The sequence below is a fragment of the Daktulosphaira vitifoliae genome, unplaced genomic scaffold (genome assembly GCF_025091365.1).
Source record: "Daktulosphaira vitifoliae isolate Bord-2020 unplaced genomic scaffold, ASM2509136v1 Scaffold_10, whole genome shotgun sequence".
NCBI lineage: Eukaryota > Metazoa > Arthropoda > Insecta > Hemiptera > Phylloxeridae > Daktulosphaira > Daktulosphaira vitifoliae.
Genome location: NW_026099581.1, coordinates 1 through 25,446, shown reverse-complemented (window position 1 = coordinate 25,446; position 25,446 = coordinate 1). Strand labels below are relative to the sequence as shown.

Here is a 25,446-nt window from a genome sequence, read left to right as displayed (position 1 = left end):
TATGAAATTCTAGACAAATATTAATCTTTTGTAAAAATTAAAAATTTTGTTATAAATAAGATAAAAGATAAAATTACAACTATAACATAATCCGAATAGAATAAAAATACTTTAAAGTACCCTGTCTTTATTTTTTTGAAATGTTGAAAGTATTTAATACATACATGCATGTATATACTATAATTGTTGACAATACTTTTGTGATTAACGTATGACTAGAAGATAAATTCAATGATATTGTATTTGCATGATCAAGTTAGATCAATTTTATTACACCATAACATAATAATTATGTTATTATTTAACAATTATTGTGGTTTACTGATTACTGTTGTTCTATACTTAAATATTTAGCAGTCAATTGGGATTTATTACAATAGTTCTAAAAATAGATTGAATCAGGGAATTTTATTTGGATTAATGGATAATGAATGCTCCTAACGCAATTGAATATTGTAACACAATTTGTGATCGTCACGTATCACGTATAAACCATTGGCCGTTATTATCGCTTATCTTACTTAAGACACATTAGCATTCTTTGAATATAGAAGAAACTTTTTACTTTTCAAGAGTCTTCACTTCAATTCACTCACTATCAGACAACCATAACGGAACAATATCCGACGTTAGCCGTTTTCTGATCTGTATTTCTTAACGGCAATATTGCCTATTTGCGTTTGATTACTCTTCATCACTTTCGAAGACAACATGGGCAATCCCCGTAAGTATTCATTTTGATACATTTTATTATTTTAGTGATCATACATACATTCCTCCCACCTTTTGTTTTTGTTGATGGCCTCCGTAACCGCTATTAAAAGTTTACCTCCACCACCACTACTTTGCTTTTGTTGGTGACGTCCATGTTTGTTAGACCTTTCTTAGTAAATAGCTGTTGGATAAACCATATCCTGAATTTATTCCATCGAACAATACCGACCGGATCGAATGCAAGTTAGCGGCGTGCGCCCCGACGACTTTTTTTAAACGCGCTTAGTGTAGTCTTTATTTTTTTGTCTTTTTATGGGCATTTAACCGTTAAACCATCAGTCATCGGTAGGTTATAGATATTTTATTATTAAATAATTTTTTTTTTTATATAAATTATTATTGTTATTTAAAAGAAAAAGTCCTTTTGATCATTTTATTTTAGTTTAAACATTATTTTATTCAAACTAATTTTTCGTTCTTTAAAATTTTTGTGAAGCATTTAAAAGAAAATAACGTGTATGATTAATGATTTCCCTATATTTGATACAGAATTGCTAATTTTATTATAAATAATTAAAAAAATTAGCTGCTTTGAGACTAAAGTGAATGATTTTTTAATTGTTTTGTTTATTTAATTTCTTCCATGATTTAATTAAATATTAGTTAAATAAATTTAGTAGGAAATTCTCATCTATTTGAATATTTTAATGCTATTTCTCGATATAACTAATTTTCTAATTTAATCATATATATTTTTTTCTTTTATTATACCAATTGGGAAGCACCGAATTTATGAATATATTTTTTGTTTTTAATTAAAGGTTTTTAAAAATATCTTCATTTATAAAATTTTGTTTAAATTATCATAAATTTACATATAATTGTTAAGAAACAACTTAATTATAAAATAATAAAAGTTTAAAAAATCATTTATTTTAACAATCGATTATGGTGATAATTTTTTTTTAATTGAATTTTTAAAAAAAAATGTTATAAATTTTAACATACATTAATAATGATGAATTTTTTTTTTAAAACAAAAAGTTATTTTCATATACCTAGGAAAACCCCTTAACTTATCAGCTCAATATTTATATAATTAGGTTTTGTTTATCAAGCATTTATTAATTGGCTAAAAATTGACTAAAATATTAAGATTTTAAATATTTTAGTGCTATTTTATTTTACAAATTCTATTTTTGTACACAGTTGTTACAGTTAAAAAATTTAAATAGAAATAGAAAAACACTTTTAAAATGTATAATCTTATATTATATTGAGTTAAATTACTACTCAAATGTTAGAGTGTGAATTGCTGCAATTATTTTGACTAAATTTATACATTAGTTTTATTTATTTTGATATCTTGATATTTATCTTGCATATATCTTGTTTAAAATAAAAACATTTTTTTTTTTAATTTTCTTGGAAATGGTTGCTCAAATTAGTTTAATTTAAGTGCAATAAAAAACTCTCTAAATATGTGTGACATAGTTACAGAAAAAAAAGAAATGTCTTTTTTTTGCTGTGTTTTTATATGAAACTAATAAGTTTTTTTTTCTTTAAAATTTTGTATGGTCAGGTTATGCAGAAGCCCTTTGTATAAATAGTTTTAATGTTTTAATAAAATCAAACAAATTTCACATTACAATTTTTTTTTTATATTATTGGAAAGGACTAACCTTAATTTTTATCTAATTAACAATGCAAGATTTTATTTATTTATATTCATGTTTTCTCTAGTAAATATAAATAAATAAAATTCAAATACTAATTATTTGTTGTTCTTTAAAAGAAGCCTAATTGTTTGTGTCTTAAACTTATGAAGGTTTAACTTTTATGGCTACAGTATTTTCAAAATATTTTTTATGTGTATAAATATTAAAATTGAATTAAATTTAAAATTAGAATTTTTGAATATATTTGATAAATTTTATCTAATCTATGAGTAAAATAGTAAAAGAGCTTATAAGTGAAAATTATTCTGTTTTATTAGTGTTTACTATCTATTAAATACAAATAAATATTTTATAGTTTATATTAATTATTTATGAAAAAAATATAATATTTATGTTTGTAGAAATACAGCGAATTGCACCTGAAGGTATACAATCGGATAGTCCTCCAAGCCCAAAACTAGTTATTTTGGACAACAAAAAAATGAGTCAAACTAAGATATCAATTGGCTCTCCTAAGAGCTTGAAAACAGGTGATGAGAATCCAAAACATGATGGTACTTCTCCAAGCCCTTCAAAAACTGGAAGATCTCCATCTTCTCCAAAATCAAGTCCCACAAAATCTCTTTCTATTACTGAAAGACTTGCTCAATCAACTCGTGGTAAATCATTAAGCCCTAAAAGCCCTGTTACAAAATCACCTCCTGCTATTCCAAATGCTCTTAGTAAGTAATTACTTAGTAATATTAAAGTAAAACATGTATGCTAATCATATATATTATATTCTAAATGAGATAATACTCTTCCAATTATGTTATTACCTTACAATTATTAAAGGGTACATAGGAAAAAATGTTAATAATTAAATACAATTTCTAAGTACTTATTTTCCTTTTAATAGTTACCTTCATTAAAAAAAATGTTTAAGGAGGCTATTTGTAATACAATTTTTTGCTTCCTTCTTTCCAGGTGTATCTAAGTATTTTCTTCTTTAGGATTAATATAATAATATTATTGTTGTATTAATAACTACAGTTAGGCTTTTGTTTTGAAGAGGTATACTTAAAAAATTATTCTCTATTATTCTAAAAGAAAAAATACACAGTATTTATATTCTGGGGAAATTTATCACCTCTTTATTAAGTCTTATGAGTACTTAATAATGGCATGATAGCAAAAAAGTATTTTCAATTTCAAGCAAACATTATTAATATTTACTTATATTTTTATATTTAATTAGTTAATTTAAAGAGTTTATAAGGTTTTGTTGAAAAAACTGATTCTATAATGTGTTGGTCAGACAATACTTGTATGATTATTAAATTAAATAAATTATTAAAAAATCTGAGATAATTAGGTTTTTTTTTTTTTTTTTAGATTCATCAAAAGTTGAAAATTCTAAAGAATCTTCAGATCAAAACACACAGTCAGAACAGACTAATGATGTCAGAAAAGATAAAGTGTCTAACAATTCTGTGGAATCTAATTTAGAATATGAACAACTTGCTAACAAACAGAATGAATCTGTAACTGAAAATAGCTCAAATGAATTGAAAGATCGACTGGCTCCTGGTGAAGAAGTACCAGAAATTAATAAAAGAAATGATATCCATGATGAAAAAGAAACTAAAAAAACTATAAGCGATGAACCTACCAAACCCCAACGAATTGATAATAGTATTATTATGGAATTAAAAACTAAAAAAGAAATTCGTCAAAAAGTTTGGGAGTTTTTGGAAGAAAATTCATTGGTTGTCTTTCCCAAACCTTGTTTCAATCGTATTCCTAATTTTAAAGGATGTATCAATGTTACACAGTCATTAGAAAAGTTGGAAGATTTCAAGAAAGCCAAAACTATACAAGTTACTCCTGATAAAGCTCAAGAAACCGCACGTTTCTTGACTTTAAGTGTAGGAATTATTTAAAAATTAAACTTCCTATTTTATTTTTTGATTTTAAATGCTATTTTACTATTTTTAGTGGGGTAAAAGACTGTTGGTTCCATTACTTCGTTTAAAAGAAGGATTGTTGCAATGTGTTTCTTTACCATTTGCTGAACCTTCAGCTAAAATGTTACGTTCAGCTAGCACACAAAAAGGGTTACGAAAATGGGGAAATAAACTAATAACTCTTGATCAAAAAAATGAAGATGTTCCTCATATTGACATGATTGTTTTAGGATCTGTTGCTGTTGATAAGAAAGGTATAATTTAGTTACATCCATAATATATATACTCAATAATAATTTTATAAAATCAAATTAAAACTTGAATTTTGACAATTTTTGTTTTATAGGTCGTAGGATTGGTATTGGTAATGGTTTCTGTGATTTAGAGTTTGTTATATTAAATTCTATGAATATGGTGTCAGAAAATACTGTAATTGTTACAGTTGTTCATGATGCACAGGTGACTAAATATGTTTATGTATTATACATAATTTCCTTATAATTATAATATAGGTGCTAATATAATTTAAAATGGTTTAACAATAAAAATATCTCGATTACATTTATAGGGTGTCTGAGAAATGTTTTTGATTTTTAAATTAATTTATTATGTCTTGAAATTTATTAATTATAAATTGCATAAAATTAGTATAAGTAACAGTTAAGGCTATTTAAAAAGACTAAAATTTAATCAATTTAAAAATCACAAGTTGTGTTTGTTATATATTAATAATTTTTTATTTTTTTTAGGTATTTGACGAACTTCCAGCTGATATTTTTATGCCATACGATGTACCTGTTGACATCATAATAACTCCCAATGAAATAATTCGTGTTGAAAATCGTCTTGATCGCCCAAAGGATATATTTTGGAAATATATATCCAAACGTCGTTTATTGGAAATGCCTCCATTACAACTTTTGCGTACCAGACAAGAAGCTGATAGCAATATTGACTGCACACTCAAAGAAGTTGATAGTGATCCTGAAGAAATACCTCCATCGCCTAAAACATTCAAAAAAACAAAAAGGTATTGAATCTAATAATAATTATTGTCCTGTAATTGTAAAATTTAATAATTATATTTTAAACTATTTGTATCTAAGTATTTAGGATCAGTTGTGTAAAAGAGCTGTTGTATTGATAAAGATGTAAGACACAGGATTAAGTGCGGGTAGTTAAAGAGGAGAAAAACGTCTAATGTGTTATGCGATAAAAGAATTCCAATGAGGTTGAAAGGTAAATTCTATAAGACTAGTGAAATCGGTTATGATGTATGGTTCAAAGTGTTGAGCGGTTGACAAGAAAGTAGAGCAGAGAATGTGAATGCTTAGATAGATGAGTGGAGTGACTAGAGAAGATAGTATAAGGAAAGAACTTATAAGAGGGAGTATAGGTGTATTGTCAATTGTAGATAAGATGAGAGAAAATATACTTCGATGGTTTGGTCATGTTATGAGGAGAGAGGAATCAGAAGCTGTAAGAACAGTTATGGAAATGAATGTTGAAGGAAGAAGAGGTAGAGAAAAACCAAAAAATTGATGGAAGNAATGTTGAAGGAAGAAGAGGTAGAGAAAACCCAAAAAATTGATGGAAAAATGTAATTGAATGCATTATGAAAACAGCTGATGTGGGAGATCGTATAAAGTGGAAGTTTAGGATAAGGGTGGCCGACCCCAAGTAGTTGGAACTAATACCAGGAAAAATAAGAAGAAAAAGATTTTAAACTTTTTGTTAATCCAAATATTTTAAATAATGCTTTATTTTTTTTTTTAGTTATCGTCACCGACGATCATATTCTGTACGTTCTGAAACTAATGATTCTGTTTTTAAAGACTCTGAAGTGTCTAAGCATCGATCTATCTCAAGACAACGATCAGCTTCTACTAAGGACTCTAGAACTAATCGGAAACGTACTAAGTCAACTTCAAGTCAACCGAATCGTAGCAGTTCCATTGTGAGACAAAATAATAATGAAAAAGATCGCCGCTCTTCAAAAANTCCATTGTGAGACAAAATAATAATGAAAAAGATCGCCGTTCTTCAAAAAAGAATAATAAACGTAGAACTAAATCAGAATCTGCCAAAAATGGTTCTCCTGAAAATGATTCTAAAAACTCAAATGGTTTACCAGAAGATTCCCCTTCTACTACAACACCTATTAAAGGAAAACGTAGATCTCGTCAAAAGCCACGTCGACGTAATGTTGTAGATGATGAAAAACAAGCTAACTATCAGTCAATTCCAAAAACTAAAGGAAACAACAAGCATAAATCACGAAGTACTTCACGTTCTGCTAAATATGATTATGTTGATCGTCAGGATTATAGTCGTGATATGTCGTTAAGCCGAAAAGCTCATCGTGAATATGTTCAAAGTCCAAAGCATTATTATTCACGCCGTGATGCTTATTCTCAAGAACGTCAGCCTAGAAATAATTCTAGAGTCCCTAGACGTGATATGTCTAATAGATCAAATGGTTTTCCTCAAAACAGATACACAAATGGGCCTGTAGTTCGTAATACTAGATATTTCAGTGGACCAATGATTCGCCAAAATAGTTACAATACAACAATATCTCGTCAAAACAGCAACAATCCAATTGTACGGCATAATAGTTTTTCTAATGATCATATGTCTCGTCAAAATAGCTTTTATGATGGTTCTATTTCTCGTCGTAACAGTTTTTCTAAAGGTAGTGTTATTCGGCAAGAAGGTTTTACCAACTCGAGAGTTTTTAGACCACCACATTACCGAAATGGAATGTCTCCTCAAACAAATGATGAAGTATGATATCAATAATTTATTTATATTTTCAAGTAATATTATTTAAATTTTTATTCAAACTATAGCATAGAGATTACCGAGAATCTAGACCCCGTTACAATAATAACCGCATTGGGTACTATAATTCTAATGAAAGGTCAAACTACTCTAGAATTAATAATGGAGATGAATTTGTACTTAAAGTAGGAAATATTGCCAACAATGTTAGAGTACGTGATTTAAAAGCTGCTTTGATGGAACGTGGTGTAAAGCCATTGTGAGTGTTTTCTTAATTTATTTTTATTAATTCTTATATTTTAAGAACTGTTAGTATATAAAACAATTACTTAATTTTAAAAGAATATTATCTTTAATATCACTCTAAATAATATCATTTAAATTTATAAATTTGTATTATTTGCAAATTTGCTTGTGATAAAAAGGTTTATATAAAATAATTGATTTTTAATACTTCTAAGTTAATTTTAAGCTATTTCATCAAAGAAACACAAAGGACATTTTAGATATGAATTCTTTTTTTGCACCTGAATATCCTTAAACCTTCAATATTATATAATAACAATTATGATAAATACATATTTATATTATGTTTAATACTTTTAATAAACTAAATATAAAGTTGAAAATTGTTTACTACTTAAATTGATTATTTCAGAAATTTGTTAAGTTTAAAATGTCTGATTATGAGATAATTAAAAAACACTAAAAAGTTAGATGGTACTTCATATTTTAAATGTAAAGTCACTGAAGTATCTAAATTTATTCTAAAGTATTTTACACAAGAAAATTATTTTCTTCCTATGCCTAATTGCTTCATTTTCAGGGTTTAAAATGTTTTAATCTAGGTGTTTTTGTAAATATGCTTTTGTGTAAAATAACAAACTATTCAATCAGCTGAATAAAATTTCCTGTCATGTTTAACACAGAAAGTTGTCAAATATCATTCATTGACTGGTTTCTGTGTGTAACACATTATCTTATTTGAAACTGAATAACTATAGAACAATGATATTTGAATGATATCAACACAAATAATACATTTATACTCGAAAAATAAAAATTGAATCTAACTCAATTTTGTATTTTTGGAGTTTTTTTGATTTCAAAATAAATTAATATTTTGTATATATTAAATTTCATTTACAGACATATTACTTGGAGAGGCCCAAGGGGTTTTGCATATTTACGTTATAACAACTCTGAAGATTTAAACAAGGACAATGTTATTGGATCATTGCAAAATGTACGCATTAAACCCAATGGTGTTGAAACTGCTCAAACTCAGACTCTCATTGTTACTGAATGTTAATTGTTAAAATTCTTAGTATAATACTGAATGCTAATTGTTAAAATTCTTAGTATAATACTAAACACCTTTATTGGTAAATTTCTTAAATACTCTTTACTTCATTCTTTTTAATTTTTAAATAAGAAAAATTTATCTTAATGAATAATTTAACAATTTAATCTTCTATCTTCAACATGCTTACTTTTATTTTTTATTTGGTTTTTTCTTTTTTAAGCTCTAAATGTTGATTTAATTAGTTAATTGCATAGAAAATTTATCTAAATACCTGAAGTATTAAAATAATATTGTATTTTGACATTTTTTGAAAAAGTGTTTAACTATGTGACTGTTACATTAACTTAAAAAATTGTATTGTTTTAAAATTTATCATCTTAACTTCTAAGAATATTTGTCTATTTGGGCCTTAATTTATTTCTAATCTTAATGTTAATGACATATCTTATTTAAAATTAAACATTTACCTTTACAATTGTTGAGTTTTTTTTTTTTAACTTTAATTATTCATACAATTAAATTTAGATAAGTGTATTGTATGAATAGTAAAAATAAGTATAATAAGTCATCTAAGATTTTTATANAATAGTAAAAATAAGTATAATAAGTCTTCTAAGATTTTTATATTTAAAATATGAAAAGATTTATTATGAGAAATAAGCTACAGTTTAATTACAGAAAACTAACAATTTTTCTAATATCATTTAAAATGTATTATTTTTGCTTATATACCATTTTAAAATGCAAACCATTGTTAATATAACAAGTAACATAAAAATTAAACTTAAAAACAAAATGAAATTGAAGACTTATTATTTGCTGTCCAGTTAAATTCATAAATTATGTAATGGTTCCATCAGTTCCCAAATATTTTCCTCATAATTTTTTAGGGTTTTAAAATTTTCATTGCTTACTGACTTGATATAATTGTTTCTTGAAAGTATTACCTAAAAGAATTTTAGACTTATAACATATGAGAAAGGCAATATTATGTATAATTACTAGTCTGAAACTACACCAATCCAAATTAAAATTATTATTTCGAAAATATCTCTCGACACTTGTTCTTTTGAAATCTTTGGGGCATTTTATTAGTTTGTGTAAGGGACTGATTTCTTTTTCCAATTCATAAAGTGTTGATGAAAAATTAGTTGCACTTCCAATAAAGACAACAACTCTAAAAATTTTAAGTTTTAACTTTACTATTTCTTAAATATTCATTATTTTTTGTTTATAAATAATATAAAAACACTGGTTATTATTGTGAATAACTATTATTCATTGAAAAATTATGTTAAAATTTTATAATTGAAATAACTTATATTTCAACTAAATAAATTTTAAAATAAAATGATAGTCAAATATATCATACGGTTATCAACTAGGATACATTTTATGTTCAACAATTGCAATATAGTGTAGCCCATGGATGTACTAAAAATTATTTACACGCTCCATAATTTTTAATGTACAGTTAACTTATAAACATAATTTTAAATTTGCAAAATGCTCATTTTTAAAAGCAAATAATCAAAAAAATATATACTTTATTCTAGAATTGCTTCAGTTAATAACTTTTCACTCATCTCAAGTTAGGTTTAAATTTCAATACATTTCATTGTTCCCAGAAGTCTGGAAAACTTTAGAAAGCCAGGAGACGTTATAATATTTTGTTATATGTTGTTAAAATGTTGTTTTTCTTATATATTTATTACACCTTAAATGGTCAGAGAATTTTTATGATTTTGTCTGGAATTTTTAAACATTTATTAAACCTATGGAATATTTAGACAATTTTAGGAAAGGGTTAGGGGTCAAACTGTATACTCTGTTTTACTCCTACTTATTCTTAAACCCTTTTCTTCAAGAGCTTATCTCTTCACCTCTAGCCTTTGATTAATTTCTACCCTATTTTCTCCTATTAACAATATATAGTCAGCGAATAACATGCACCACGGCACATCTTGTATTTCTCTAGTAATTTCATCCATCACTATAGAAAGTAATTAAGGGCTTAATGCAATACCTTGGTGCACTCCTACTCTTACTCTAAAACCTTCTGTTACTCCTCTTACGCTTTTTACCCTGCTGCAAGTGCCATCATACATATCTTCTATTATATTAAAGTACCTTTTCGGGACTCCTTTTTTCATTAATGCCTACTTTAAAACCTCTCTAGGTACTCTATCATATGCTTTTTCTAAATCTATAAATGACATACACAACTTATTTTTCTTTCGCCTAAACTTTTTAACTTAGTTACCTCACACAAGATAATGGTTCCATTGTTGAATTACCAGACATAAATTCAAACTGGTTTTTAGATACCGATGTCTCATTTCTTACTCTCTTATCTATTACCTTTTCCCAAATTTTCATACTATGCTCATAAGTTTTATGCCTCTATAGTTTCCACAATCCTGTATGTCACCTTTACCTTTAAATATGGGCACCACAATACTATTTCTCTATTAATTTAGGATTTTTCCTTCTAATAAAATTTTATTTAATAGTTCCTTCAACTACCTTATGCCAACACCGCTGAATATTTTCCATACTCCTACTTTCACTTCATCTGGTCCTATTGCTTTATTTTATACAATATTTAAAGTGCTTCTTAAAATATTTATCAATTTTAAAAGTTTTTATCGCATTTTCGAAGTTTTTCAGAATAATTAAATCTTTACCCTATAAATTAAATATTGTGACAAGNTCTTTACCCTATAAATTAAATGTTGTGGCAAAGTAATCTTAATTCAAACCTAATCAAATACAAAAATAATATATAATACCCTTCTTGATCTTTAGGATCTAATGGCACTCGTTGTCCAAGTTCTCTTGTCGAAGCCAATTTTGTCATATATACATTAAATTCGCTTTCGCGCCATAAATGTTGTCTGAAAATATCTAACAAGGATTTTATCCGTCCTTGTTCAAACATGTCTTCAATGTTTAAGTTATTTATCTTAATTTGAACCTCATATTTTGCTAACTCTAAAACAAATGGTTTTATATAATATTAATAAGTTATTTAATAATTGTTCATTTACTTAAGAAAATTGGGCACATAGTGATGTAAAAATATTTTTATTTACCTTCTTTTTTTTTAATATATAATTGAATAACTTTTTTCAACACTTGATATGTCATTCTGTTTAATCCAACGATATCTAACTAAAAATTGTATACATTTTTTATATTAAGAAGAGTTTCAAACAAGCAAAATACTTTTACTTTTTAACTTAAATTAGAAGGTATATGACTTTAAAATATATAAGCTTATGTATTAATTTGAAATTACATCAATAAGTTGCGAAGACCTTTAATGTACTAAAATGAAAATTATTTAATGTTCAGTAAGTAAAGAACGGGTTTCTATTGTTTTTATTGTTTGTAACAATTGACCTTACAATGTTTCCTTACTTGCTGAACACTCTGTATAATTTTCATTTTAGTACATTAAAAGTCTTCGCAACTTGTTGACATAATTCTAAATTAATGTATAAGCTTATTAATTAGTTAAACATTCTTTGGAAACAATTTTGAGCATTAAGTATATATAATATTTAAAAAAATCACACAAACTCTACAAAATCTTATGGTCAATTTAAAACATGTTGTAGGTTATCAAATGGAACTTTTAAAAATTAATTATAGGAGTTCATTAATAGTAACACAAAATGTAGGAGTTTATAAATTAATTATATAAAATTAGGTGTTAAAATTTTGATGTTTGCAATGGTTCTTCAATAGGGGAAGAAGTATCCCTTCCTCTAAATACGCCACTGTATTTTATAACCTACCATTGATATAAAATCGCGTTTAGGATATACAACGAATAACACTCCTACTACTCTACTTTTTTAAAGTTATCTGAACTTCCACAGTAAATATATCGCTGAATAGGATTACACTCAAGTATTATATGGTTCAAGTTCAAGTTTAGTCTAATTATTTCAAGAACCCGTTCTATAATTTTTACTTAAGGTTTGAATTAGGTTTACCTAAAAACTTTAATTTAGTAGTTTGGCACACCGCTTTAAATATTGAAGCGTAAGTAGCTGTGTCAAACAAGCCCATCTTACTCAGCAATTGCCCAGGGTTCCTCTTATGTATATTCATTATTGCGGTTCATAAACTATAAGCTTTTAAGCCAAGTGATAATATAAGAAAAAAAATATTTTTTAAAGTTCGTCAATGATATATTTCCGGAAATCGATATCGTACCAAATTTCAGCGATATTATATTACAATATAGAAAAAACAATTGTTCCCAATATTACAATATATTGATTTCATATGAAAAAATAAATCGATATCAAAAAAAAAAATTATATTCAAAAATTAAATGTTATATCTAAATGTTTTCACCATTTTTTTTATTTTCAAGAATACCGTTAAGTTACCAATGTTATAAAAATGAGACTATAGTATACCAACCAAATCCGATAATGATATTAGTATAAAAAATATCTAGACAATAGATATATCTCACAACAATAATCAAATATTTTCAAATTACTTTTTATTATGAAGAAATAAGTTTTTTTTTTTGTTAAAAGACATAATAATTATAATATAATTTCATCCATTTAATATAACCAATATATTATATTGGTTATATTAAATGAATAATAGTATTATAGTTTCAGTGTTTTGATTTTAAATAATAATGATAAAAAAAGATTATAAGTGCAGTTTATATTTTTTTATTTCTTTGTCACAACTGAAAGCCATTTTTTTATTTTCATAAATAAAATTCAAACAATTTTTTTATTAAAAATGTATTTTTGATTATTGCGATATTTCAAAGATAATCGATATTGTAGGAAAAATGAAAACAGTCGGCGATATCGATATCGTTAACAAATTCTAATATTTCTTAAACATTGTTTAATTTTAACAATCTTTAGGGGAATTACAAAAAATTTTGAAAATCCTCCACTTTATATTAGGATCTAATACTTTCACCCATTTTAAAAAAGTCATTGTTTAGATTCTTGTAATTACCTTGATTTGATTTTCAGATGAAATAGGTGGAGTACCATAAATATATCCGAATTTATTTTTTTCATTAAATTTATAATGTATCCAATATGGTAAATCTGGATAATTTTGTAATGAAGGTGTGTAATTAAACATATTACCATCAATTCCTACAAATATAAAATTATTATGTACATACAGTAAGTAAGGAGATCTAGAGCCCCCGAAACCAATATTTTTAAATTCTTAAGTGTTATATTAAATAATATTTAATATGTGGATTAAATTTTATTCTTTAGGACCTCGTCCAGAAAAATATTGAAAATCCGCCACTTTGTATATATGCTCAAATATTAAGTAATATAAGTGACGGATCCAGAGGTAAATACAAGGGGTGTGCGCTTTCTCCTTGAACTATCATCGCCTAATAATAACAGCCTTTATAATTATAAAATTGCCTAAAAATTAATTTTGACGTCTAGAAATTGTTTACACTCTTCTCTTGAAAAAATTTTGGATCTGCCCCTAAGTAATATCTTAAATATTCAACATTTACAAATATTAATATTATTTTTTATCATGACTTTAGTCAAGGCTAGACTTACCATTTGTCCAATTAAAAAGTTCCGGTTGAATTTCATAATAAAATACTTCAGTTTCGTTTATATTTTTTTCTATGTCAGACGATTTAGTTATCATTGTGTAATTAATAATTATTGCCATTATAAACCATAGAGAAATTCCAAATATATTATATATATTGATTTTTGATGTATTCATTTTTGTTGTTTGTGTTCAAATATAACACATTAAATATAGAAAGCGTCATTATCACCCAGTAAAATGATTGTGGATCTGTAAAATAATTTTTGTTAAAGATTCAAATATATGTTTAATCAAAAAAGATTTGTGAATAACAAAATACATTTTCTTATAGTTTAGAATATTAAGATTTTAGTTCATTGATGATTATTAATTCTGTGATAATTAGTGGCAAAGCTGAGTTTTTAGGACGGGAACGACAGTTTTCAATTTTTACATCAATAAATGTCTAGAAGCTCTTAAAAAATTACATATTAGTTTTAAAAATTTATTTTGATTAGTTATTAATAATATTCTCTTTCCCTCTCTTGTCACTCGCAAAAAATAATATTTATTGTTATGTAAATTATTTTTAAGGATGGATATTACATTTATCACTCTGCAACCCAAATATTTTTTTATTTTATATAATCTATATAATATAGAGATTTAGTTTGTATATAATATACAAACTAAATATTTGGATTTTGTACATTTTGCAGGTAAATTTATAGTACTACAGACACACTAGTAGACACGCATTGTTATAACCATATAACAATATAAGTTATAACCAAAATTACTACTTAAAAATCTTTTTAAGCGCAAAATTAACTTTTTCTGTGAAAATAAGTAGGGATTATTAAAAAACTTCCTTATTCAAATAAGGATGTCGCTAAAAATAAAAATTTAAATAATATATACGATAGGTAATATATCATTATTTTCTGATGAACATATTTGGTATTTACAATAAACAAAAGAAAAAAATACATTAGTGTCCATTAACGAATAATTTTTTAGTTTTGAAAGTATTTATTTCGATCACACGAACATAAGAAACAAAATAATAAAAATATCTAAAAAAAGCTCACTGACAATGCTGTTGTCATTGCTGGACTCTGTTTGATCAGCAGGTCGACACTCGACTACTATAACCGTCATAGTATAGTAGTTAGTCTATTTCTATAGGCTATAATAAGGATACAAGTACTTTACTCAAATATTTATTTAAATGGCTTTATTCCAATTTTAAAGCCCTAGCAATTCTATCAGTTAAACGTTGAGGATTATTATAATCATTAATTAGACTTTTATTGAATAACTCTACATGTGCAGTGAAATTATGAATTATAATATTTCATAATATTAATAATAACACAATATTCCTATATTTTGATACACATATCGTTAATGATTATTACCAAACCGTTTTAAAGTATTCATTGCCAGGAAGAGTAGACACATTGACGTCAGCATGTGTGGGCGTGTCTTCTTTTAAGTCTTATCAATAATAATATAGTATCGTCGTTAGTGTTTATATACTTACGTACAGCAGCACAACGTAAAGCCCAAGTGAATTATGTATAGTGAACAAGTATAATTATTGTAATTAAAGATCATGTTTTAGTCCAAAACTAGTTGAAGTGAATCATTCTCATTTAGTGAATTTTCCAACATATTGAAGTGTATAGTATCATATGGTAGTTATAATATATTGATACATATTCAATTCACATACTGTTTTTAATATTTTCGTTAAGTTTTACAGTTAATTTTACGGTGTTATTCTGTTTAATTATGTTATATAAACAAACCTTTATTTGTTTAATGAAATATTGTTTCAATACATTTATCTCCACATTAATATTGGGTTCTGTTTAAAAAAATTATGGATAAACTTTACATTGACCAGCAATTCTAACATCTTGCTGCTTTAATCTATTTACAATAATCAAAATTGCCTTAAGACTTAAAAATTAAAACTCAGCTTTTTGAAATGGCTATTTCTACATCTACCACCAGAGTTCTTTTAGTAACAGCTAATATTGGTTCAATATTTGAAAATGTAAGTATTTTATTAAGTATATATTATTTTTATATAAAATAGAATCATACAATTTTATTTTTGTAAATTTTTTAAACAAACATTTAACTTATTATTTTGCCACAATAATTTTGAAAAGTAATTGTTAATAATAAAGTGAAATATGTTTATGAGTAGGGTTGTCTTCAGTCAACCACTTTACCTATTTGTGTGAATACTTAATAATACTAACCCATTAATAAAATAAATAATATTATGGAATATTTAAAAAAGTTAGTATGAAGTAGCGATCATAAATGAATAGAAAATATTAAAAAATACTACTAATACTTTTATTTATATAAAAAAAAAAATAAAACTTTTTAAAGGGTAAAAATCCAATGAATTTTATTTATGTTATTAATTAGGCACTGTATTAGGTTCTTTCCAAATAATTTTGGTTTTGTTAAGTTAATTTTTTTATTTAATTTAATATTTTTTTTATTTTAAGGTGTTTCTTCTGAACACTTTACTTTTTAAAATCTAAATACAAGTGTTAATTTTTTGTGTTTTATAATTTATTTAAAAATGTATTGAATTTTAGTACTATGTGTACTATTTTAATAAAAGTCCATTATGGCTTAAAATAAAATTACTTGTGAATTCTGTAAAATTCTGTACATTTCAAAGTTCAAATTTAGTTATAATATTTTTGACTAAAAACTCAAGCTAGGTATAAAATGTATTTAATTTAAACTAAAGGAATAGAATAAAATGAGTTTAANGTCTATGAGTAGGGTTGTCTTCAGTCAACCACATTACCTATTTGTGTGAGTACTTAATAATACTAACCCATTAATAAAATAAATAATATTGTGGAATATTTAAAAAAATTAGTATGAAGTAGCGATCATAAATGAATAGAAAATATTAAAAAATACTTCTAATACTTTTATTTATATAAAAAAAAAAATAAAACTTTTTAAATGGTAAAAATCCAATAAATTTTATTTATGTTATTAATTAGGCAATGTATTAGGTTCTTTCCAAATAATTTTGGTTTTGAGAAGTTAATTTTTTTAATTTAATTTAATACTTTTTTTTATCTTAAGGTGTTTCTTCTGAACACTTTACTTTTTAAAATCTAAATACAAGTGTTAATTTTTTGTGTTTTATAATTTATTTAAAAATGTATTGGATTTTAGTACTATGTGTACTATTTTAATAAAAGTCCATTATGGCTTAAAATAAAATTACTTGTGAATACTGTAAAATTCTGTACATTTCAAAGTTCAAATTTAGTTATAATATTTTTGACTAAAAATTCAAACTAGGTATAAAATGTATTTAATTTAAACTAAAGGAATAGAATAAAATGAGTTTAAAAAACCTGTTTGAACACAGTAAAAATAAAATTGAAAGACTGGTTTAATATATCAATCATTATCTCTATTTCCACACATATTATGTGTAGTAGTTAAGGAAACTCAAAATACTATAGAAGGTAAGGATCAGTAAGAACTGACTCCTTCAAATAGTTGGAAGGAAAAACAAGGTTTCTACTATTTTAGGGTGGTTCTACCTCATCAATTTGATGCAATTTTTTGGACCACCTCTGTAATCTAATATAATCCCATTAGGGCTGAAGAAAACAGTATAGGGGCAAGGTTGTGTTATTGTAAATGTTCCCGTATGGTTACCCACCTGAGAACTAATTGCAAATTGTTTAGCTAAACATCAGCACTAATGCAGTGACTGAATGTGTCACCTTACACTGAAAGAGAATGCAAGGTTGTAAAAGAAAACAAAATAAAAATAATATTGAATATTCATAGGAAAAATTTAGTTAAAAATAATAAAAAAAAATATTCATTAAATGATATTACAGTGGTACCAGGTACATTTTGAGATTTTTATCTGTATTGTTTTATTAATTGTATATTTGATTTGTAAATGTAAATAATCAATAAAATTATTTATTAAAAAATATTATTCTGTTAGAATAAAACAAATTATTAGTTTAACTACATTAACATATTGAAAAGTTTCCAAACTAGAGGCTATACAATTTTGTTATTATAAAAATTATTATTCAACATAAAATTGTCCTTTACAATAATATTTCATGAGCACAAGGCTATCAACTTTTTACTCCTCTCTGTATTTTAAAGTATTTTTATCTTTTAAAATTCTAGATTAAAAATAATGTTGAAATTTTTATTGTTTCATATTTGTTTCTTTTTTAAATTTTATTACCAATCTATATATTTGATTAGTAAGTTAAAAGTTTTACCATAATAAAAATTTTTTGTATAAAATGTACAGTTATTATTTTAATAAGTTTTTATTAGAGCAAAATTTTGGAAGAGTTAGTTTTGATTAGTTAAAAAATAACCAGTTTTTATAAATCTTAATAATTCTTCCAGTCAACAGTAATACTATACATAATACTATATTTAACAGTAATAAATAACTTTACGCGAGTGAAAATAATTATGTAAAAGTTTAATTTTAAATTACATATTTCCATTTCAGGTTAAATTCCTAGAAGGAACGATAAAATGATCGCCTTTTTTTATTAAGTGTTTTTATGATAATAAAAGCTAATTGNAATGATCGCCTTTTTTTATTAAGTGGTTTTATGATAATAAAAGCTAATTGCTGGTGAATTCATTATATGTTTTTATTAGTTTAAAAATTCACGGAAAATTAGATTAAACAATTTTTTTGTCTCTAGAATTTTGTGTATTATATCTATAGAATCTAGTGTATTGTGAAACACGAGAGTCAATGATTATATTATAAACTTATATTTCTACCAGTAAATCTGTTTGTATGATTAACACTAAATCATAAATTATGAAAATGTAATAATATTAGATAATTTTTAAGCATTGGCTACACAATTATAAAAACTTATAAAGTTGAACATTTTTTACTTATTCTCTTTACAGCATAAGATGAGCAAATTATACTTGCCCAACTATGATAGCAGTAAATTATATAAAACTCGCTGTAAAAGAGCTGAAAATTTAAATTAAATTCGCACCTTGATGAATATTTTGTTAGAATACAAATTTTTTTTTTTTAATATACATAAGTATAGTTTTAAGCCTTGTTGTCCACTTCCATTAAAAAAACATATTAATATTTTATTTTGATATAATGATCCATTAATTAAAATTATTCTACGGATTATTTTTTTGATGTTTTTTATTATAAAATGTTTTTTTTTTACTTTTATAAACTAAAATACGTTTAATATAATTATATGGTTATTCATTAACTAAACTCCTCCCTTGGTTTGGCTACAGGTTGACTCATATTGATTTTTATTTTCTTGGTAAACTTTTTAAAATGTATTATTATATAACTGTTTCAGGGAACTTCTTATTGTTGTACAATAACTAGTAAGGTTTCTCATTCCAAGGCTATAATCTAATGATAACGGAAAATAAATCAACTTTTTTAATTTATTTTATTATTATTATTGTTTTTTTTTTAAGTTTTAATTATTATAATAGTTTAAAAAAATTTTTACGATCAAAACATATTTTCGTAAAAAACAAATCGTACATTTGTGCATTCATTTTTCAAGGCATAAACTGTATATTTTTCAATGAATTAACTTCAAAGTGAGATATATTATTATATTACTATTATCTAATATTATTTTTTTCTCAAAAAATATCTGTCTGTTAAAAAAAAAAAGTAGGTCCAAATTTTGTAATATAAAAATTAATTTCTACTTTTTCTGCACTCGAAAATCAATTTAATTTAATTTATTTTTTAAATTATAAAATTACATCTTTATTGCATAATTAATCCAAACACTTATTTAGATGATCATTTATAAATAACTATAATTTATGGAATCATTATAATATGTTCCAAAGATAATAAAAACTATATTGTCATTGAATTAACTTTATTTTAAATACAAAATATATTTAAAATAATATTAACCACAAATAATAAATTCAAATTTAATTATATTAGCTGCTATGTATTATAGACTAGTATAAAACAATTTTTTGAAATTTTACGCAGAAAATATGTTTTTATTAATTGCTTATATTTTTAGTTTGATACGTTACAATTTTTTACAGTACGAGTATATTCTTAGATTTTATTTCAATAAGCATACATCTGGTACGATATTAAGATAACCTATTACCTCAATATCTGGCGTATGCCATAATATAACAATTAACTATGAAGATCCGATTAAATAATGGTATTCAAATATGAATAATTATCTATACTTGATTGTCACCATAGTGCTTAAGCGATGGTTTGTTTATTTGTGTGATTGGGTGGGGATAATCACTTATTTTAATAGTGAACATTATTGTTTTTTATTTTTTAATAATTAAAAATGTTTTAAAATTATTGTAATAAATTATAATAATACAAGATGTGTTAAGAAAATAACGGGAACTTTTAAATTTCGTGAGTTTTATGAGTCAAAATATCAACAAAAAATTTTTTACAATGTTGGTACACATGTCCCTAAAGTATGATTCAATTTTCAGCTGGATTCATTTTTTACTTTGTCAACGGCAGCCGCAAGGTTAGACGTATTTTTATGAGCTCGGGGATTTTCATTTGTTAAAAAAAATGGATCAAAGAAATTATAACAAATTTTGCGTAAAAAATGAAATAAAGTGTGTGAAATGTTAACAAAGGCCTGTGGTGAGTCTGCCATGAGTAAAACAGGGGTTTACGAGTGGTATAAGCGTTTCTATCATAGCCATCAAGACGTTGAAGATGACGGATGGATGGCCCAGCACATCAACAACCGACGAAAATGTGGAAAAATTAAAAGAAATGATTATAAACGATTGCCGAATTACAATCAAAGAAATCGCTGATTATATTGGAATATCAATTGGCTCATGCCANAAGAAATCGCTGATTATATTGGAATATCCATTGGCTCATGCCATGAAATTTTTTCAAATGTTTTCCGTATGAAACGTATAACAGCAAAATTTGTTTTAAAATTGTTGAATTTTGAATAAAAATAGCAACGAATAGAAATTGTTCAGGAGTTACTTAATGATGTTAACAATATAATAAAAAAAATATAATAAAAATTGATCACTTGTGGCTAGTTAATTAAGTAAAATTAAAACTATATTAATAATATTTTTAATATAGTTTTAATTTTACTTGATGTTAACAATGATGCAGAATTACTGAAACATGTTATAACAGGTGACGAAACATCGGTTTATGATACTAAGGCTCAATTATCTCAGAAGAAACATTCTGGATCGCTAAGACCGAAAATGGCTTGACAAGTGCGATCGAACATAAAGGTTAGCTCACTGTGTTCTTTGATTTTAATGGCATTGTGCATCATGAATTCTTGCCACGAGGTCAATAAGGAGTACTACTTACAAATTCGACGCCGTTTGCGTGAAGCAATTCGAAAAAAATTCCCAGATTTATGGCAAAACATTCATGGCTTTTACACCACAATATTGCACCTGTTCACACTTCATTACTTGTTCGTGAATTTTTGGCCAAAAACATTACTGTAACGATGCTTCATCCTCCATATTTGTCAAAGAGTCATCGTTTTACAAGCATAGATGACATTAAAAGCGCATCGCTGAATAAGCTGAAGGTTATCCCAAAGATCGAGTTAGAAAAATGTTTCGAAGATTGGAAGAAGCGTTGGCACAAGTGAATAATATCTAATGAAGGCGACAACATTAATGTAGACAAATAAATAAATATTTTTTTCAAAATACAAAAATTTCTGTTATTTTCTGAACACACCTCGTATAATAACAATTTAATAATAATAATAAAAACTATAGGGAGGTTCTTTCCTTAGCCCATCCTACCATAAATAATTATATCTAAATCCATGGATTAGTGTACTTTTCTACTGGAGAAATTTAAATAAGGTTTTAAATTTAAATTCCAGTATGACCTAAAACATAAATCTTTTTAGTAAGATTGGTTTTAAAATTAATTTGTCTAAAGAATTTAAAATTTCAGACAATATCGTATTTACAGTGATTCTTGAGTTCTTGACTCTCACATTCATAGCCGTATGGTAGTCAAATTTTTAAGGTGGGGCTAAATTACATTTTTTACCCTACAATATTTTTTTATATAACAATGAATATTATTTTATTAATTTTCTGGGAGGTTAAATTGTAAACTGAGGATCTAAGCCCCCATAGCCTCCTCACTTTACGCCTATGTTTCAATTCCATCGACATAAAATTATGATATAAAGTTATCCATTGCTATAGTAATAGAGGGTTAAACTTACCCACTATTCTACCTTTTAACAATTATCTGGTCTCTACTTCCAATAATAAATTTCTAAATATGCCACTGATCATTGATTATTATAACACTTTTTTTATCGATAGAGATAATATGTCTAAAATGTAAAAATATATTATATTTTAACGTAATTTGGATAACATGAACAATGAACAACTACTTTATATGTATAGATCTAAAGATACAAATTTTTATAACTTTCTTGAAATTACAGTTAATTTTCGGGAAACCATTATGTGTTGTTTTAATGTTATCTCATCGAGTTAAGAGTAATAACGCACACAGAATTATTTTAAGGGGAATGTTACAACATATATGATTTCATGACCTTGTTTTTGTTGTTTAACAAAAAAAATGTTTCCATACAAGTTTAATCTAAACATTGATTTATTCTAATGATAAAATATTCTTATTTAAAATATATACATTTCTATTTCAGCCAAGTGTCATGTTGAAAACGTGGACCGAAGAATTTTTGAATGTGAGTACTTTATTTTTTACTAATTTAACTTAAAAAAGTAAATATTATACATTTAATTTAAAAGTATAACAATTAAATCAAAAATACCTTCACAGCTTTTTAATTGACGGTAAAAAATAATTAAAAAATATTTCATTTAACTTAAGTTATTTAACATAACATATCAAGATGAAACACCTACTATTTCACTTTTTAGATATTTTTTGTAGTATTATTCACTTAAAAATTGTTTTTAAAACTTTTGATTTTATTTGTAGTGTTTTGTTATTATTATTATATAGATTAATTATAGATTTGCTTTTTTAGACCGTTACAAGATTGGATCCCTATTTTATTGCACTTCATTGTCAAGAAGTTGGAGGAAAAAATTATGAAGAAAGCATGAAACATGTTAAATTTTTCGTTAGGTATTAACACTTTTAAAATATTATTTGAACAAGTTAGGATGATAAAATAACAAAAAAAAATAAAAGATAGGTTTATACTTCTTTATTTTTAATAAAAATATCAGATGTACTTTTTATTCGTGTTTTAATTAATTAATTATAAACCTAAAATATCGTGCTAAATTGTTAAAATTCTTTAAATAGAATATTTATCAATTTTTCATATTTAATTTTTTAGTCTTCTAATGAATAGCAAAGAACTGAGGATCTTCAATCGAGCGCAAGTCTTTTTGGATGAAGAATTTACTTCGGCAGAAAACTTTACAGTAACTAGCCAAATATAATTGTTACGGTATATTTTTATTTTCGGCTTCCGAACTTTCATTCAGTTCGATGTTTTTACTTTTAACTTCATAGCCTCAAATATAAATAAATCATTGTATTTATCATATTTTTCATTAGTAAAAAAATTATATTATGCATTAATTTCTTTACTCATTTATACTTTTTTCAAATACTAATGTCTCTCGAATGTCTGTAATACTAGATAAATTATTTTTACGAAAAAATGTTTATAATTTTTATATGGTTGAATAGTTTTACTTATATAAAATTTAACTCAAACCCGTCTATAACCTCTTTGTAAAGTTGTTAGTTTATGGTGTAAATATTTGATTTGTTATAAGTTGAATTGAAAGATAAAATAAATCTTCCCTGATACACATTTTTTTTTTGAAATATTGTTTTTATAATGCAACTATAACACATAATGTTAAAAGAATTTTTTTACATTATTTTTTAAAATTACTATCTAGGTTAGGATTTATTAAAAATTGGAAAAGAGCAAAATTATTTAAAAAATAAATAATGAAGGATTATATATTTTTATTGGAAATTTCCACTTCAGTAATGATTATGTTTTTTTAAATAATTACAGCAAGCATATTGTACAAATATAACATCAATATTATTGTGTAAGGGTTTTTTCAACATTTAAATAATGACTGGGATTAACCAATAAATAAGCCGAATATAATATGAAACAATGAACTAGAATGTTTAATAAATATTTGGAGGGCTTATTATTATTCGTATCAGTCTTGGACAGAACTGAGTTTTTAAATTTTCTTTGAATGAACCGAAAAAAGAATAATATTTTTTAACGGGTCACAGAATTAAAACGTCGGGGTTTTTGAAAATACACCTGGATTTAATATTTACATATTCAATTGTCTGTTTTATTAAGTAATTTAATCATAACACAAATAAGAATATGTCTTGTATTTGTCTTCTACTTTTAAATGAAAAAAATCGATAAACATTAATTTTTTTGCGAAATAAAAAAAAATATACATTTCTTATATAGGTTAGTTAATCTAAAAATGTTAGAAAATATTAACCAATTTTTCTTACCGATCTGGTCGGGGTTTTTGATTTTTTCTTAAAAAAGCCGTAAGAATTAATCATAAATTAATGAATATGTCAATTAGAAAATTATCATATAATACATGATATTTTTAATGTGTATTGTTAATCAGACAAAATTTTTTTCAGGCTCTTGGTAATATGTATTTTATACATAAATCAATAAATGATGTATTGTTATGGGATTTCAAAGGTAATTGTTTCTTTAAATTTAGTTTACAAATGTATGGGTTTTTGTGTCAAAATTTATANTAGTTTACAAATGTATGGGTTTTTGTGTCAAAATTTATATAATGAAATTTGGAACTAAATTTTTACTAATTAATGTTTTTTAGTTATTTATTTTAAATGAAATACTTTTTTTTTTTTTTTTAATTGACTTTAGACTTACAGTTTATACCCATAACTGAGACTAATGTTTACTCTGGAAGTATTGAAGATGTGTCCACCAAGGAAAAATCAAAATTCCCTCAAGAGTTTTTTCCAGAGGTGAAATAACATAGTATTTTACATTTATATTTAATTTTTTTTATTTAACTATAAAAAATAAGTTTTATAAGTTTTTATATGATAGTGCAAATGGTCTCGTAAGGGGTTTTTGAGAACTAGATGGAAACTTAATGGATCTACCTTTGATCTTGTTAATATTCATTTGTTTCACGATGCATCGAATTTCACTGCAATGGAATCTGTAAGTTTTCGAACCAATAATCATAAAACTACTATTTCTTTAAATTTGTTATATTTTGTATAAAGTTCGAGGTGTCAAAAATATGATAATAAAGGTGCAAAATCATTTTCGTGTTAGTATAGACTTGT

General features: G+C 25.0%; 3 protein-coding genes across 5 annotated transcripts; 2 read left to right on the top strand and 1 right to left on the bottom strand.

Moving 5' to 3' along the window:
* Positions 1–555: 555 nt before the first annotated feature.
* Positions 556–8,904, top strand: LOC126908796 (uncharacterized). Its single transcript, XM_050691090.1, has 10 exons — positions 556–724; positions 2,795–3,115; positions 3,768–4,300; positions 4,371–4,593; positions 4,686–4,798; positions 5,089–5,369; positions 6,116–6,312; positions 6,354–7,126; positions 7,192–7,382; positions 8,273–8,904. Exons 1-10 carry the CDS (start codon positions 712–714, stop codon positions 8,433–8,435), a joined length of 2,808 nt encoding a protein of 935 aa, XP_050547047.1. The 5' UTR covers positions 556–711; the 3' UTR covers positions 8,436–8,904.
* Positions 8,905–9,077: 173 nt separating this feature from the next.
* On the bottom strand, positions 9,078–15,236 carry LOC126908797 (epsilon-sarcoglycan-like). Of its 3 annotated transcripts, none has more exons than XM_050691093.1 (7): positions 15,092–15,236; positions 14,021–14,270; positions 13,440–13,585; positions 11,525–11,603; positions 11,222–11,423; positions 9,432–9,606; positions 9,078–9,376 (listed from the first exon to the last, which is right to left on the bottom strand). In XM_050691093.1, exons 2-7 carry the CDS (start codon positions 14,193–14,195, stop codon positions 9,263–9,265), a joined length of 891 nt encoding a protein of 296 aa, XP_050547050.1. In that variant the 5' UTR covers positions 14,196–14,270; positions 15,092–15,236; the 3' UTR covers positions 9,078–9,262. The 3 variants fall into 3 exon arrangements, with proteins under 3 accessions (XP_050547050.1, XP_050547048.1, XP_050547051.1); XM_050691091.1 differs by having other exon boundaries at positions 15,096–15,232; XM_050691094.1 differs by lacking the exon at positions 15,092–15,236 and adding an exon at positions 14,341–14,357.
* Positions 15,237–15,466: 230 nt separating this feature from the next.
* On the top strand, positions 15,467–25,428 carry LOC126908798 (inositol polyphosphate-5-phosphatase A-like). The gene is made up of 7 exons (XM_050691095.1): positions 15,467–16,065; positions 22,775–22,816; positions 23,123–23,223; positions 23,441–23,528; positions 24,757–24,820; positions 25,013–25,116; positions 25,202–25,428. The coding sequence occupies exons 1-7, from the start codon at positions 15,997–15,999 to the stop codon at positions 25,379–25,381; spliced, it is 648 nt and encodes a 215-aa protein (XP_050547052.1). The 5' UTR covers positions 15,467–15,996; the 3' UTR covers positions 25,382–25,428.
* Positions 25,429–25,446: the final 18 nt, after the last annotated feature.